General features: G+C 39.7%; 1 protein-coding gene across 11 annotated transcripts in view; it reads right to left on the bottom strand.

Moving 5' to 3' along the window:
• ITSN1 (intersectin 1) overlaps nt 1-18,258 on the bottom strand; it is a 176,454-nt gene that overhangs the window by 90,191 nt on the left and 68,005 nt on the right. For all 11 annotated transcript variants that reach the window (XM_023548435.2, XM_023548438.2, XM_064273214.1 and 8 more), the window contains one exon: nt 6,250-6,410. In XM_023548435.2, coding sequence (XP_023404203.2) covers nt 6,250-6,410 — 161 coding nt within the window. The remainder of the gene's footprint in view (nt 1-6,249; nt 6,411-18,258) is intronic.

Here is an 18,258-nt window from a genome sequence, read left to right as displayed (position 1 = left end):
CTAGATGGTGCCTGGCTATCACCAGTGACTGTTCTGACAGGGAACACAACAGAGGGTCCCTGACCAAGCAGGAGAAAGGTGTGGTGCACAACTTGAATTCATGTAAAAAGACGAGACTTAATGGTCTGACTGACACTAGAGGAACCCCAGAAGACACGGCCCCTGGACTCTCTGTTAATCCAGAACTAAAACCATTCTCGAAGCCAACTCTTCAGACAAAGATTAGGCTGGACTATAAAACAAAATAATATTTGTGAAGAGTGTGCTTCTTAGTTCAAGTAGATACACGTGACTAACTGGGCAGCTTCTGTCCAGAGAAGATGAGATGAGAAGGCAGAAAGAGAGCTGGCTGAAAGGACATGGGAAACGCAGGGTGGAAAGGGGGAGTGTGCTGTCATATAATAAGAATTGAAACTAGGGTCACCTAATATGTGTATAAATTTTTGTATGAGAAATTAGCTTGGCTGTAAACTTTTACCTAAAACACACACACACCAAAATATAATTATGTTTTAGGTGAAAGCTTACACAGCAAATTAGCTTCCCATTTAACAATTTTTATACAAATTGTTCTGTGACATTGGTTACAATTTTCACAATGTGTCAGCATTCTCATTATTTCCATTCTATTTGTTCTTTTTCCATTGATCTAGCTTCCCTTCCCCTCCTAGCGTTCTCATCTTTGCTTTTGGGTAAATGTTGACCATTTGGTCTCATGCAGTTGATTGTCTGAGGGAGCACATTACTCATAGGTGATATTGTTTGTTTTACAAGCCAATTTATTATTTGGCTTAAAGGTGACCTCCAGGAGTAGCTTCAGTGCCAAGCTCAAAGGGTATCTTAGGGTGATAGTCTCAGGGGTTCCTCTAGTCTCTATCAGTCTAGCAAATCTGGTCTTTTTTAGGCATCTGAGTTTTGTGCTACATTTCTCTCTCTCCTCTTTCCTGTCATTTTTGTTTCTCTATTCCAGCTTCACTGTCTTCTTTTATATTAAGTAAATGTGTTTTCATGTACCATTTAAATGCCTCTGTAAATATTCTTTCCTTTTTTTGTGTGTGTGATTTAGGTGAAAGTTTACAGAACAAATTACTTTCTCGTTAAACTGTTAATATGCAAATTGTTTTGTGGCATTGGTTGCCAATCCCTTTTTTTTCCTTCATTTTCTGAAGAAATTGCTCTAGGGAAATATACATGCTAATTTATCATAATCTACTTGAGCTTAATACTAACTTAATTTTGGTGAAATACAGAAATTTTACACCAGTGTGTCTCCATTCCCTTTCCTTCCTGTTCTATTACTGTCACACACGTCACATCTACACGGGCAATGAACCCGACAATGCAGTTTTAGAATTATTGCTTTATACAGTCTTATGTCTTTAAAAGACACTAAGAGAGGAAATGAGAAAAAAAAAATATTTACAGGATCTTTTATATTAACCCGCATATTTGCCAGTTTTGATGTTTGTCATTTCTTTCAATATAGTCAAGTTACTATCTGGTCTCAATTCCTTTCATCCTGAAAAGCTTCTTTTAGTATTTCTTTTAAGGTGGTCAGCTAGCAACACATTCTCTCAGTCTTTTGTTTACTTTGGGATGTCATTATTTCACCTTCGTTTTTAAAATACAGGGTTGCTGAATATAGAATTCTTGGTTGACTAAGACTGTTTTTTTCTTTTAGCACGTTGAGTACTCCACTGCCTTCTGGTCTCCACTGTTTCAGATTATATATCAGCTGTTATTCTTATTGGCATTCCCCTGTATGTGATGGGTTGTTTTTCTTTTGCTGTTTTCAAGATTTTATCTTTGTGTTTGGCTCTCATAGTTAACTATGGTCTAGTTGTGGATCTCTTAGTTCTTTACCGTACTTAAGGTTTGTTGAGGTCCTCAGATTGTAGATTACCGTATTTTTACACAAATAACATTCATGTTATACTTTTTTTGCCAACTGTGCAATACTTCACTGGCAGAGGGTGAGGGTAGCAAAAAAATGAATAACACGTGCGTTATTTGCGTAAAAATAAGGTAAGGTTTTTCATTAAATTTGGGTAGTGTTCTACCGTTATTTCTTCAAATATTTTTTCTGCCCCCTTCTCTCCTCCTTCTTAGGCTCATATTAGATACATATTGGTGTATCTGATCTTGTCCCACAGGTCTCTGAGGCTTTGATAATTATTTTTCCATTTTTTGCTCTGTGTTCTTTGGATTGGATCATTTCTAATCAAATTCACTGGTGTTTTTTTTTTTTTCTTCGGCCATCTTGAATCTGCTGTTGATATCCCACAGTGAATTTTCCATTTCAGCTATTGTACTTTTCAACTCAGAATATAATGAATCTAACCCTGTCTGATTAACACCAAGCAGATCTTACCTACCATTACCTCCTGCCCGTGACTAGACCCTGCTAACTCATCTCCCGATTCTGCTCTTGTCCCCTGTAATCCAGTCTTCAGACAACACAGATTTACTTTTTAAGAATCTATCAACCGTACTTAAAAAGCTTTCTGTGGCTTTCATTGCACTTAGAAAAAGAAATCCAAACTCCTTAGGATACAGATTGACATAGTGGCTGCAACAATGGGCTCAAGGCTCAGCAACAATTGTAAGGCACGGGACTAGGCAGCATTTTATTCTGTTGTACATAGAGTCACTATGAGTCGGAACTGACCTAACAGCACCTAACAACAACAGCAACACAACTCCTCAGTTTGCTTTATCTGGTTCCTCCTTAGCTCCATGACCTTAGGACCTACCAATGCTTCAGCTGCAACGTTCTGATTTTTGTTCTTCAAACACGCCAAGTTGGTTTTCATCTTAGGATCTTTGCAAGTACTGTTCTTTTTGCCTGGAAGGCTTCTCCCCTAGGTCTTCACATGGCTCGGTTTTTCTCATGAGCTAGGCCTCAGCTCAAAAGTCATCTCTTTGGTAACTTAACTAGTAAAAAATGTCTGCTGTGAGCATTGTGCTCTTTTAAAGAACTATCTATGTGGGGTCAAAATGATAATAGCAACTCAAAAGCTTAGTTAGGAAGCATAGGGGAAAGTGTTTGTAACCGAATAGGGGAGGAACAAGAGGAAATGGAAGGTGAGAATGGCTGTACAATGTGTAGAGGGTAGTCAATCTCACTGTGCTGTACATGTAAGAATTGTTAAACTGGTATATATTTTGCTGTGTATATTTTCAACAACACTAAAAAAAAGTCATCTCCTCAGAGAAGTCTTCTCTGATCACTCTGTCCCAGTCTCTGTTTATTAATCTGTTTCGCTCAATTGATTGCACTTATCCCTAACTGAAATTACTTCTTCATTTGCTTGCTGCCCCCACCTTGGAATAAGTTCCATGACAGCAGGGGCCACGACTGTCTTACTTACCACCATGTCACCAGCAACTAGGACACAGAGTAGTAACTTAAAAAAATACTGGATTAATCCAATAAAACCAGAACTCCAGAAAAAACAGAAGAGAAATAAACTTCCTCTAAATGGCTGGGTTCCAAGTGAAAGGAGAAGAGCTGGATGCTGTGTGCAAACACACAGAGGGAAGAAGGTGCCAGGCACACTCAGAATTTCCTAGAAAACAGCTGGGTGCCCTTAGGGAAGTCACAGTATCAGTAACGTAGAGAAGTTGAACAAAATGACTGCTGAGACCCTACCAAAAAACCAAACCCACTGCCGTCGAGTCGATTCCAATTCACAGCGACCCTATAGGACACAGCAGAACTGCCCCAAAGAGTTTCCAAGGAGTGCCTGGCGGATTCGAACTGCCAACCTCTTGGTTGACAGCCGTAGCATGTAACCACTACGCCACCAGGGTTTCCACTGAGACCCTAGCCAGCCTTAATTCTAGAGTTACACTGGCATTTGTATTATCACGCGTGCAGACAACAAACCCAGGAAGAATAGTGCTCCATGTCACCCAGATGGTCTGGTGATAAAGAAAATGGGAAGAGATTAAAAAAAAAAACTAGAACCCAGAACCTTCAGAAAGACTCTACCTCCCTTGTCAGAAATATGGTCTTAAGCAAATCATTTTACTTCTTGGAATCTCAATTTTTTTGTTGATATAACAATGCTAAGAACTCCTGACTACTTTTTGGGTGGTAATCAAATAAAATACTATAAGTGAAGGCACACTGTGTAAGGGCTATGAAATGCATGGTATAATTTTTAATACTAATTAGGAAATAATGACAATAATAAATAATAAAGTCTTATTCTCAAGCAGCCAGAGAACTATAAGAAACAATTACCCTGTGTTAAGCTGAGAGGCAAAGGCTAGCTCTTTGTGTACCCATTGCTTAGGCAAAGGACCATACACTTGTACCTTCTCTTACAACCTGATGTTCCCTCTGGTTTACCCTCTTTAAAGCAGTTTACTGAGAACGCTGATACGATGAGAACGAGGCGAGGAGAGGTGGTGGAGAAGCCTATGGGAAGAGCTACAGACTGACCAGCATGGAGCCTGGATCAGAAATCCCGGCAGCTGCCTTGTTGTTATTGTTGTTGTATGCTGTCAACCCTATAGTACACCCCACAGGGTTTCCAAGGAGCAGCTGGTGGATTTGCACTGTTAACCTTCAGGTCAGCAGCCTGAGCTCTTAACCACTTGACCACCAGGGCTCCACAGCTGCCTTAAGTGGCTATAAAACCCTGTGGTCAGTGAGGCTACAACCTCTTGAAACTAAATCAGCAATACCTTCAGAACTGAAGTTCTTACAGCAGAATGGAATAGGAGAAGACATTAAACGTTAAGGACAGAATTACTGACCCCAGGATTGGGGGGAGAAGAGGAAATGGGATGCCTCTGGTTATTTGACCCTTTTCTACTCTGAGGTTTCTTCTTGCAACCTTGGAAGAGAAACCCAAAGAAAACTAAAACACCCTGAACTGTTTTTAACACATGGGTCCTGACTAAACACTAGCTATAGTGACTTTCAGGGTCCTGAGCAGCTTCCACTGAAAAAGCTGGTTAACTAAAAGGCTAGGTGCTGTAAAAATCCAACAGAATTTCAGGGTCCTGAGCAGCTTCCACTGAAAAAGCTGGTTAACTAAAGGCTAGGTGCTGTAAAAATCCAACAGACTTTCAGGGTCCTGAGCAGCTTCCGCTGAAAAAGCTAGTTAACTAAAGGCTAGGTGCTGTAAAAATCCAACAGACTAGACAAACAGCGACCCAGGTCACACAGAGCACTGTTCAGTTTTGCTTTTCCTATCCTTTGCTCATACATGACCTTTTGGGATTTCCCATCTTCTCTTAGATTACTGGTCCTACTGGCCTAAAGAATCTTCCCCAAATCTGTACTTTCCCCTTCAAAAACAAGCCTTGTGGCTAAACCTCACCAAAAGAGAAGCAATGTGTATTTTATTTTTAAGAGTAAATGAAGTAAGTAAAATCAGAGCACTGATTTATCTCAGGTTAGCATCAATTTTATCAGAGATGACCTGGATTACTGTTGATGGCCCCCAAATCTACTTCACTCTACCACCAGTCACCCAATACATCAGGATGAAGAGAAGGAAAGTTCTATCCACAATTTTTGGGTTTTGCTTGAAACTGTTTAAGAACCTCCTCGTGAATCAGATGTTAGAGCTGACTGTTATAATTTTCCAATCAACCTAAATAATTAAAGTCTAGGGTCAAAACTGTTGGTGATTTTAGTCAACTAATCACTGATGAAATTTATTTTAAAAAAACGCCTGGCTGAATGAAATTTTTATGGAATTATGCTTTTAATTGGGGTAACAATTTTTTTCTATTCCACTTTGCTCTGGAAAGGATTTAAAGTGGTCAACTGCTTAATACTACGAACCACAAAATACATTTCTAGATACCACAATCCAGGAGAGTTATATGCACATTTCTAGATACCACAATCCAGGAGGGTTATATGCACATAGGCACGTGTTATATGCAATAGGGAACAGAAAACCACAAGTAAGTGTGCGACAACGTGAAGGGTCGACAGTCCAGGAGGAGAAAGAAAAACAGAAGATGCAGCAGCAGGCTGCATATCTGCTCTCTCCGTGCCAGCTGAGGATCCCACCTTTGCACTGTGACTGCTCCTGTCTTAGGGCCAGACAGGAACCTGCTCCCTCTCCTCCAGGCCTACCTGCCCACACAGGGGGACCATTTGTCAGACATATTTACGTCCTAGAGTTTCACAATGCTGGATCAACTGAGAGGAGAAAAAAAAAAATGCTTATTTTTAAAACACACAAGGAAGTATAGCAACTGATTCATCTTCAGACTTACGGAACACTGGTGCACTAGAAATAGTGACAGGCTGCTGCTTCATGACAGAGGGAAGCGCAGAGGGGAGCTGATAGCCTTGCAGCTTCAGTTTGATAAGCTTCATAGCTATGGAGAACTCCACTTGATCCATTCTTCCATCGTTATTCATGTCAGCTAGCGCCCTGCAAACCGACAGGACAGACTCTGAATGACCGTGACCATAAAAACGCCTTTCCAGAACCAGCACTGGTACCAACACAAAAAACAAAATAATCAGCTCCCTTACCCCTGGGGAGAACAAAACAAAACAAAATTATTTAACTAAGCTGGAAACGTCAGCCAGGTTACATATAAATAAAATGCCTTTTACTGGGTTACTCTTTCCTTTTATGATGCTGCTGTTGTCGGGTGCCATAGAGTCAATTTCGACTCACAGCAACCCCGCGTGACAGAGCAGAACTGCCGATGGGGGGGGTTCAAACTGCCAACCATTTGATTAGCAGCCCAGCGATTAACTGCCGCATCACCAGGGCACCTTCCTTCTATGATACATGACGTAATTCTCAGTCTAAGTGTGGAAATTTGTTCTTCGGACATCAGAAGTATCTAGATATAGGATTTCTTTTTGGAATGCTGAAAATGTTTTAAATCAGATGGTACTGATATTTGCAAAAACCAGTAAACTACACTTTAAAAGAGTGAATTTTGATATATGAATTATGCCACAATAATACTGTTTAAAACAAAAAGAAACAGGGTATTTCTAGAGAAACTTAGTTAGCCTATATCAGCTGCTCTGTGGGGTTCTACAAACTTCACCACAGAGATAACACTATATTATGCTACGCATTGCTATTGCTATGCTATTACTATACTATACTACTACAACATTGTACTATTACTATACTGTACTGTTACTATACTATACTCTTACGCTATGCTATTACTATACTATACTGTTACTATACTAATTAAAGCTCTTAAAATGAACTTTTTTTAGAAGCCTGCCTTTAGGCAAGTCACGGTATCAGGGCAACCCGTTTTCCTCTTCTGTAATAGAGCAGTTGTAACAACATTGTAAGGTTATAAATGTCTTTGCTATTTGAAAATGGTACTCAAACATAAATGGTCCAAGTGCAACTTCTAATAAGCTTTCATGTATTCTCTTGAAGAGGCATAAGCAAAGGAAAAGGGCTTGTACTTGCAATCCAAAATAACATTATATAAGACAAATCTGTGCATATTCAAAATTTAACCTCTTCTGCATGAGAAATGTTTGTTCAGGCTTCATTTCTTTTAGCCCAGATACTGGAAGTGTGAGGATTTATTTTTTTTAAACCATCGTACAAATATTTTTATTTGAAATATGAAATGGTAAGACCAGTTACCCCAATTAAAACGCCACGACTAGCAATTTTTTTAACTGGGGCAATTTTTACTTTCCAAAAAAAGAAAATTAAGTTAAACACAGAAAATAATCCTACACTTTTAACTGCAATTAACTCAAAGACAGAATCGTGAACAGAATAAAATGTGGCATACAACAAAGATTAACCCAGTAACCAGTGCCGTCGAGTCGATAGCGACCCTACAGGACAGAGTAGAACTGCCCCATAGAGTTTCCAAGGAGCGCCTGGTGGATTTGAACTGCCGACCCTTTGATTAGAAACCTCTAAAAGTGATAAAAATTATTTTAAAAAATTAAAACTCAGCAGTATTATTTTGGAAAATAAACCAAGGTCATTCGGCAGGAAGCTGAGCGACCTTTTTGCCTCAGATGGGAGCTCGCCCACCCTCCTGTAGTCAGTGATGGTGCCAAGAGAGTTAGACCCTCTCTCACTACCCCCAGACCCTCCCTCACTACTCCAGAGCTGTGGCATCACTTTCCAAGTGCTTCTTGTCTTTTAAATTTGTACAGTGAAACCTGTAAGGGCAGGAACTGGATGGAACTGCCTTGTTGGGCTTGTTTTTCCTGGTTTCACAAGTTTTCCACCTTTGACAGGGTACTGTTTTACCACTTTTCTACCGCTCTCCATTAGTGGAAAATATTTGAGTTCTCTGACAGGTTTTTGCCTTACACAGGTTCTGGCTTTCCCAGGTTTTACTGTACTTCAATGAACTGCTCCTTCACAACTCTTTGCTAACTTTTCTGAAGGATTTTATGTCATTTTTTTGTCCCTTTGTAAGAGTTCATTTTATGTTACAGACTAATTCTGTCAATCATTGTAAGATTTTATAAATTATTTGTCCATTGATTTTGTATATATTTTTACTGTATAGACTCTAAATTTTTATATATAAAATATTTCTTTCCTCACATAGCTTATGAGTTTTCAGTCCTTGACTTTTTATTTTATTACATTTCAATCTTTAAACCAACTGTAATTCTTTTTGTGTGTAGTGTGTTATACCAGCGCTCACCAATATTTCCTCCAGATGGATACCCAGCTTTTCAAGCAATATTTATTAACTAATCCATTCTTTTCTCACTGAACTGAAATATATTTATGTTACTTGCTAAATGTTCCCATGAAGTAGGACCTATTTATGGGATTATCTATTCTGAATGAACAACTCCTAGGCCAATATGATAAGGATCTGATTATCTTGGCTCTATGATACATTTTGATACCTGGAAGGCTTTTTTTTTTTTTACAGACAACTGTTTTTCCCTATAAACTTTAATACCACTTTATCTATTCCACAAACAACTCTACTGGGATCCAAACTGAAATGGTATTAAATTTATATATTAATTTTTGAGAACTGATCTGTTTGTGATAGTCTGTCTACCTAAGAAAACAGTATGCTTTTCTATTTCCAGTTTTACCTGTATTTCCTTTAAAAAGACTACATCGCTTTCTTCATATAAGTAATACACTTTTCTTGTTAAATGTATTCTTAGGAATTTCATCATTTTTGTCACTATTTAAACCAGAATATTCTTCCCCATTTCCATTTTTATGTTTATTTCAAGCACAGAGAAAAACTTTGATTTTGTATTATTTATGCAATATTCACATACTACTTTTTTTTTTTAATTTCTGGGCTTGGTAGGTATGCAATCACACAATCAGTATTAGAGAGTTGTTTTTTCCTAATATTTATACCAATTATTTCTTTTATTGGTCTTATTGCCTTTAAGACATTTTGAACGTGTGGGCAGCCTTGCTTAGTTCTGAGTGTAAATGAAATGGTTTTAGTGTTTACTGTTTAGAATAATAGGCCCAGTGGTTAAGAGTTTGGCTGTTAATGAAAAGACTGGCAGTTCCAATCCACTAGCCACTCCTTGGAAACCGTATGGGGCGATTCTACCCTGTCCTATACGATTGCTATGAGTCGGAAATGACTCAACAGCAATGAGTTAACGGGTAGTAAGACATACCTGGAAACCCTGGTGGCGTAGTGGTTAAGTGCTACGGCTGCTAACCAATGGGTCGGCAGTTCGAATCCGCCAGGCGCTCCTTGGAAACTCTATGGGGCAGTTCTACTCTGTCCTATAGGGTCACTATGAGTTGGAATCCACTCAATGGCACTGGGTTTGGTTTGGTTTTGGTTTAGGACATACTTAAGTCGATCCTTTTCCACTTACTTACGAAAAATGATTGCTTTATTTTTTATCAGCTGCCTAATCAGCATCCGCTGCTGATTTAATCACATAGGTTTTTTTTTTCCCTTCAACTGCTGACGAAAAGACGAATGTTGGTAGAATTTTTTGATTCTGAACCAACTTTGTACCCCTGGCATAAATGTGAGTTGGTCACAGTGTATTACTCTTTTTGTACATTCCTGGTTGTTACATGCTAAGGCTTTTTTTTTTTTTAATTTTTGAATATATGGCAAATCTGCTGCAAAAGACCTCTTGAAAGTGTTAAAAATCAAAGATGTCACACACTGAGAACTAAGGTGTGCCTGACCCAAGCCATGGTGTTTTCAATCACCTCATAAGCATGCAAAAGCTGGACAACGAATAAAGAAGACTGAAGAAGAACTGATGCCTTTGAATTACGGTGCTGGCAAAGAATACTGAATATACACCATTGACTGCCAGAAGAACAAACAAATCTGTCTTGGAAGAAGTATAGCCAGAATGGTCCTTGGAAGAGTGGATGGTGAAACTCATCTCATGTATTCTGGACACATTTTCAGAAGGGACCAGTACCTGGAGAAGGATATCATGCTGGGTAAAGCAGAGTGTCAACGAAAAAGAGAAAGACCTTCAACAAGATGGCCTGACACAGTCGCTGCAACAATGGGCTCAAGCATAGCAACAGTTGTGAGGGTGGTGCAGGATCAGGCAGCGTTTCATTCTGTTGTACACTGGCTTGCTATGGGTGGGAACTGACTCGATGGTACCTAACAACATTAACATGTTCATAACTGAGACTGGTCTCTAGTTGCTTTATTTTTGTACCATCTTTCGGGTTTTATAAAATCAATAAAATGAAATGATGATCTTTACTTCTTTTTCTAAGAACTTCTTGAAAAGGTATTCAGCTATTACAAATGGTTTTCAGAATAAAAGAAAATGCTCCCATCAATCAACGTCAGCACACACAGCCCAACAGGCAGATCCCAGTCCCCTATTCGGCACACCACAGTCTCAGAAACATGTTTTCTAGTGAGTAACAGAAACATCCAATGTGGATGCCAGTGAATGAGTTAAGGGAATAGACTTTTTAGCAATGGCCTTATTAGAACAGTTTATGGTTTCTAAAAACCTCCCCAACAGCAGAGGAGAGCAAACACGCAACACCCAGGTTCTAAGTGCTTAGCCTTAAGCCACCCACCACAATTTTTCTGAGCATTTAGTGTGATCTTACAAAAATTATCTCAACTAATAAAACATAGCTGTTGAGACTTCTTGACAGCAAACTCAAAAGAAATACAGTAGTTACTCCCACAAAGCTCAGCTCTGGTTCCTATCCTTGCCTCCACCCCCAAGACACTGGAATATAGTCCACATTCTACTTCCCAAGGCTTCTCTGCAAAAAAACCACTTCAGTTCTGCCATCCATCGGATCTTCCATTTATAGTTATTTCTCTAGTTTACTTATTTCTCACAATTCCCCCAAAAGACTAACAAAAAGTCTGAGAACACTGAAACTGAATTCACAATTTATTCTTTCAGAGTAAAAACAGGATATGTTAAAAATCAGCCTAAGTCTAACAGCTGCTGTATGTGACTCTTGAAAATAAACTGACCTTTAGTACAATGTTTAGCTTGATATTAAAACATAACAACAGGCAGAGCTGAGATCTGCTGGGTATTACGGATAAGCTTTTTGTTTTGTTTGTACAAATAAACTACAGATCGTTCTTACACACTGTTGTCAGAAAAAGTGCTACAAATCCAAACGGAGGGAAATCCAGCAACTCTACCAGCACTATGTGTACATTTACCCTTTGGCCCACAACTCCGCTCCTAGGGATTCACCCTGAAGATAAACTTCCAACAACACAAGTTTACATATGCATAAACTCATTCACTGCTGCATTACCTCTGACTACACGATACTGGAAATAACCTAAAGGTACATGCACAAGAGACTGGCTAAATAAACTACGATACACCTCCACACTGACTTCTACGCAACTGTTTTTAAAAAAAAAACTTGAAAAAGATCGCTATCAACCGGTAGGCGGGATCTCCGGGGTAAGTTGTTAAGTGAAAAAAGCAAAGAACAAAAGAGGACTGATCGGAGGTTCTGTTTACAGAAAGAAGAAGAGGAATAATTTAAATATAAATATATTTTAAATTATTGGAAATAAAAACATTTCTAAAATTCACAATATATATGCATACATATCATGCACCTGCTTCAGGAAGGACAACGGGAAACAGGGATGAAGGGATGAGAGAGAGCAGCCCTTTTGCGAGCAAGCATTTTGTATAATGTTGGCTTTTGGAATCTTGTTAATCTATGACACACTCCAAAAAATAAAATTAAATTCATAAAGATGGTGGAGGAATTTCAAAAAATTAATAAAAATAAAAACAAATGAGCCTAATAGTATTTTTAAATAAACAACATATCCACACAAGACAGAAGGGTAATCTCTGAACACAGTACTTCACATACCCTCAGTCTAAAACAAAAGAACCACAAAGTCATCTTCAACTCTACTGTTTGTAGTGGATATGAGTGCAGCAATTATGCAACTGCTTTGTGTGTGTTACAGATTAAACAAAGAGGCCAGCCTCCTCTTGCCTCATCTCACTTAGGGCAGCAGAGCTGAAGCCCACAGACTTCCTTGGCACCCACCTCTCCACGAACACTGTCACAGGCTCCCATCTCCTACTAGGCTGGAGCTGAATCCAAGGAACAGTGCAGATTAATCCAGCCTCAACGGTGATTCATTCATTCATTCGCACAATAAACACGGGGAGCAGTGGGAGCACCTACTATGGTCTAGGCGCTGTACTGGCATTGGGTTATAAGGCCTCTGCCCTCACAGACCTTATATTCAAGGGCAAGCAGATACTAAACATGACAACAAATCAATCAGATTATTTCACATGGGGATAAGTGCCATTGTGTTGGGAAACAGAAGATGGAGGTAGGCGTAGTAGCAGAGGGAACTAGGGAACTGGGTGGAGCGGTCAGGAAGCTCCTCTCTGAGGAGGTGACACAGAATCTCAGACGAGAAGGGCAAGAAGCCAGCTATGTGAGGATCTGGAACTGCGTTACAGAAAGAGGAAACACCAAGAGCAATGACCGAGAGGCAAGAAGAAACCTGGCCATTTAAAGAATAGGAAGAAGGTTGTGTAGTAGAAGTGCAGAAATTGAGGAAGAGAGTGATGCAAGACGAGAGCATGAATCATACTGGGACTGTCCCTTGGTAATAAGTTTGGATTTTTTCTCAATGGAGAGTTTTAACTCAATTAACTTTTTTAAACGATTATTCTGAATGTTACATGGAGAATGGAACCTAAAGGGGCAAGTGAGAGAGGAAGAATCCGGGCAGGATCCTCTAACAGTGACCGGCTGAGTCAACAGATTAGGATGGTAGCAGTAGCGACAGAAAGAAGTGCCAGATTGGGGATAAATTCTGTAAATGGAGACAAAAGAATGTGCTGATGGATTTGGTGTGTAGGGTGAGGAAAAGAGGGGGATTCAGCATGGCTCCCAGGTCCTGGTTTGAGCACTGGGTAGGCGCTCAGTGCCATGAACTGAGATGGCAAAGACTCAGGAATAAGGGGTGGGAGAAAGGGGGTCAAGAGTCCAGATTTGGACATGTTAAATTTGAGATTCCTGTGCACATTCACATGAAGAGTTGAGAGGCAGCTGGATACCCAAGTTTAGAGCTCAGGGAAGAAATCTGGAGATAGGAATTGAGAAGTCATCTGCATTTGGGTGGTTTTAAAGTTAGAGAACTATCACCAATAAAGACAAAGAATAAGTTTTAAGTACCATCTAAAACTTGACGTAGCATTTGAAACAGAATGGGACTAACCTAAGTCATCAGCATAAAAGGAACTCAAAGAAAAAGAGTTAATGCAGGAAAACTGGAGACAAGTTAGTAAGATCTGAGAGGCTCAAGTATAGATAAAACAATTACATACATAATACGTAGATAAAACCATTAGAACAGAACAAAAAACAAAGAAGTAATTTCAGAATTTCAAAGTTTGTAGAAATAAAATAAATTGTGATTACTGAAGTAAAAAACCTGATAGAGGCAAGGACTAGGATGCACAACATGGAAAGCTATCAGTTGCTTCCAAGATCAACTGGAGGGATCGTCCCAGCAGACAGACAGGCAGACACATAAGTCTTCAGTCTTTGGATTAACAGAGTTTATTACACACTGGACAGAATTTCCACATGTCCTAGCAAATTTTCCGAATTCCAAATATAAGCAAGTCTTACATACTTTAAGACAAAAAAAGACAAGCTTCCACAAAGAAAAAAGAATAACAGAAGATAATGAGCAATGTTACATAGTGTGAGAAAAATGATTATAATCCTAAGATTCTATACTCAGCCAAACGATCTTTCATGTATGACCGCAAAAGAAAGGTATTTTCTGTTAAGAAAGCAAAAATCTAGAAAATTTACCACACAGATTTTCTTTAAAATTTTACCTAAAGAAGCTCAACCTAAAGAAACATCAGATTGTTGAAATTAAGAAAGGAAAAGAATAATATACAATAAATAACACTCAGCAATTTTACTTGAAAACAGGTGGAGAAGTGGCTATGGAAAAGGAATCTTAATGAATCTTGGTAACTAACGACACTGGGATCTCCAGCATCCTCCACGTTGTTACACTCAAGAATATTTTCAGTGCTCGTCTTTTTCCCTTGCTTCACAGCCACATAATCACCCCCCTTCAGGAGGTACTTTCTTCCTTCAGCTTCCACGAAATGATAATAACTTTGGGAACAAAAGTGACTGAAAAGAAGCCTTCTGTGAAGATTTTGCAAAGGAGATGCTGGAAGTACCCAAGACTCCACGGAGGGTGAAATCAACAAAAGGATGCTTTCCACCATCTCCCCCTCCCGTGGTTTCCATCACCCATTCACACGCTAAGGCCCAGGCCACCTTCTGAGCTCCAGACCAACACGTCACACTCTGTCCACAGGTCACACTCTGTCCATAGAACAAGTCTCTTTCTCCCCTCTCTTTCTTGCTGGCCCTCCTCTCTTAACAGTATTGGCTGCTCAACCCCACCCACTCACTCTCTTGCTATTTCAGTTGCTTCTGATCTCTAACTCATTTTTTCCTTTTCTAACCTTCTGATACTTGGCTTTCTAGCAAAAAACAAACAAAAATAAAATATACAAGCCCTGTTCTTTCAGGTAAAATATCTGCTAAGCTTAATAAGACTCATCTCCAGCCATGAAGGTTTTAAGTCTTTTGGCTATTTCACAGAAAGTATTTTGTCAATGACGGAGCCCTGGTGGCTCAGTGGTTAAGTGCCTGACTGCACCGAAAGGTTAGCAGTTCAAATCCACCAGCCACTCCACAGGAGAAAGATGTGGCAGTCTGCTTCCATAAACATACAGCCTTGGAAACCCTATGGGGCAGTTCCACTCTGTCCTATAGTGTTGCTGTAAGTCAGAATCAACCTGATGGCCATGTTTTTTTTTTGGAGGGGGGGGAGGTGGGAGTCAATATTCCCGCTATATCTCCCACCTTTAACATTCCTGTAGTGCACTGACCCATCTGTTTTTTAAGTTTTAAAAACTTCTATGGCAGTATATATTCAAAACATATTTATCTAATATGTTACTTCTAATGAAATAATAAAACTTCTAACCTGGGACAAAAATCTCCATCTTAAAAACCAAAACTAAACCAAACCAGTTGCCATCAAGCCGATTCCACGTACGTCCGAGTAGAACTATGCTCCATAGGGTTTTCAAAGTCTGATTTTTTTAGAAGTAGACAGCTAGCTCCTTTCTTCTGAGGCGACTCTGGGTGGATTCAAACTGCCCATCTTTTGGTTAGCAGCTAAGCGCTTAACAGTTTGCACAATCCAGGGACTTCTCATTTTAAAAAATGATCATTTAAATGATATAACTTAAAATACTTTTTTAATCGGATTTGAAGCCATCACTTGGATCTTGTTCAAATGTTTTTTAAAACGTTAAGCTGTCCCTCTGGTACAGGTCCCTATACAAGTGGTAAAAATAAAAGATAAAAATACACATTACTTAAAAGACACCGTATAATTTTTTATCCAGAACACTAGCAACTTCTAACCCTTTTTTAAAATGGCACTTCCACAGCATGTTAGTGATTGCAATAGTGATCCCAAAGACTGTGAAGTCCTCAGAAGCTTTCTTAGGCGTCATGGAGATACAATGAAGGTCAGCAAGAGCTTATTGTTCTGTATCTTTACATAAGATGTGAACTGTCAATCACTGTAAGGCAGTGTGTCATTATGGGCACAAGTTTCTGAGATAAGGTATCGCTTAACTTTTACTAAGTGAACAGAGTATCAGAGGGCATACTATTCACAAAACACTCATTTCAAATGATTTTTAAAGCCTACCTTATGTAAATAATTTTTACCTTATGTAAATAATAGGATGCATAAAGTTATATTAAATGTCATATTACAATAACTAAGATTTATCGAGCACTTACTATATGCCAGTTCTAAGACTTCAGCTGCATGATTATGGTTTTCCTTTCTTTTTTTTTTTTTTAAATCATTTCCACAGAAACTCAAAGACTTTTTAGCTAATTAGGTTGGGCAAGCTGACCCTGTTGGGGTCTGGAGACCTTCTAATACACACATAAGTGTTCTAAGACAGTACAAGTTATATGGTTGATTGCCTGGCCCCACACCCACTCTTAAACCAGACCACCAAGCTATTCCACTCTTTGCTGTATCCCTGCCTCCCTTCTCTCTCAGGCCCATTTCCAGGTGGTAGTCCTTCCCTTCCCCTCCATTCCCTCCTCAGAAGCTTCTAATCTCCATTTCTGTGGCCACTACTGCCTCTGATTCCAAAGCACTCACTGGACCTCGTTTTCTTCCAGGTCCCTTCGGGTTCTTGCTCGTTCCCATCTGCCTTCTTCCTCCCTTCCCACCCCACCACCACCCCACGAGTCCAATGTTGAAATAATTTTAAGCATTTAAGTTGCCAGAAGGATGCTTGCCAGTTTCCTTCCAATTCCTTATTAGTAAGACAATTTCTAGGAAGATGTATCATCTTTGGCAGCTGTTATAATCTGGCATTGCACTCACTAACTTGAATCTGTCCTCTGAGAATTCGGGTTTCATTGTGTTCTTAGGTGGAAATCAGACTGGCGAGATACATAATCAACAAAGTATGAGTAGATTACAGTTCAAACGTTCATTAGTTAGTTAACTGGAATATAGTTTCCACATGGTAACAAAAATTATAAAGGTTTCTATCACACACTCGCTGTCAGCCACATCACTTGTATATTTGAACTGAGACCCAGAGATAAAGAATGGTGACAGCTCCCAACCCTCATTCCAGAACTCTCTTCTTCCCTAGACGACGACCATAAATCCATTAAAACTGTTGCCGTCGAGTCAATTCCGACTCATAGCCACCCTATAGGTGAGAGCAGAACTAGCCCATAGCATTTCCAGGGAAAGGCTAGTAGATTCAAACTGCTGACCTTGTGATCAGCAGCCAAGCTCTTAACCACTGGGCCATCAAACCAAAACCCACTGCCATGGAGTTAATTGCAACTCATAGCGACCCTATAGGACAACGAAGAACTGCCCCATAGGGTTTCCAAGGAACAGCTGGTGGATTCAAACTGCCAACCTTTTGTTTAGCAGCCAAGCTCTTAACCACTGCATCACCAGGGTCCCAGGACTACTACAAACCAGAAAAAACCAAACTCACTGCCATCGAGTCGATTTCCAGTCACACAGGCACTGCCTAAAACTTCATAGTCAATCTCATCCCACTCTCTACCAAAAAGGACATGGGTCAACTCTGGGCCACACCAGGAAATTCACATGAGAATGCAAGATTAGTATGAGACAGCGGAAGGGGAAACTGTTTCATTTGATTAGATAGTATTATCCGACTTTTTATAAATTAAAAACCTAGGCTCAAAGAGGTCAACTACCCACAGAGCTACTGCTGGAAGACAACAGAACTCTTGCTCATACTTTGCACTATATCATTCCACCATCAAGGAACCCTGGTGGTACAGTAGTTTAGCACTTGGCCACTAACCAAAAGGTCAGCAGTCTGAACCCACCAGCCACTCCATGAAGAAAGATGTGACAGTCCACTTCTGTAAAGATTTACAGCCTTGGAAACCCTATGGGGCAGATCTACTCTGTCCTGTGGGGTCACTAAGAGTCAGAATCAGCTCGAAGGCAATGGATAGTAACTCCGCTCTCTAAGTAGGACCATCAAACAGCTCTGGTGGTGCAGTGGTTAAGCGCTAAGCTGCTAACCAAAAGGTCGGTAGTTCAAACGCACCAGCCACTCTGTGAGAGAAAGATGTGGCAGTCTGCTTCCTTAAAGATTTATAGCCTTGGAAACCCTAAGGGGCAGTTCTACTCTGTTCTGTAGGGTCG

This window comes from Loxodonta africana, chromosome 20 (genome assembly GCF_030014295.1).
Source record: "Loxodonta africana isolate mLoxAfr1 chromosome 20, mLoxAfr1.hap2, whole genome shotgun sequence".
Taxonomy (NCBI): domain Eukaryota; kingdom Metazoa; phylum Chordata; class Mammalia; order Proboscidea; family Elephantidae; genus Loxodonta; species Loxodonta africana.
The sequence above is the reverse complement of the archived record's forward strand: the minus strand, read 5'-3'. Positions and strand labels throughout refer to the sequence as shown.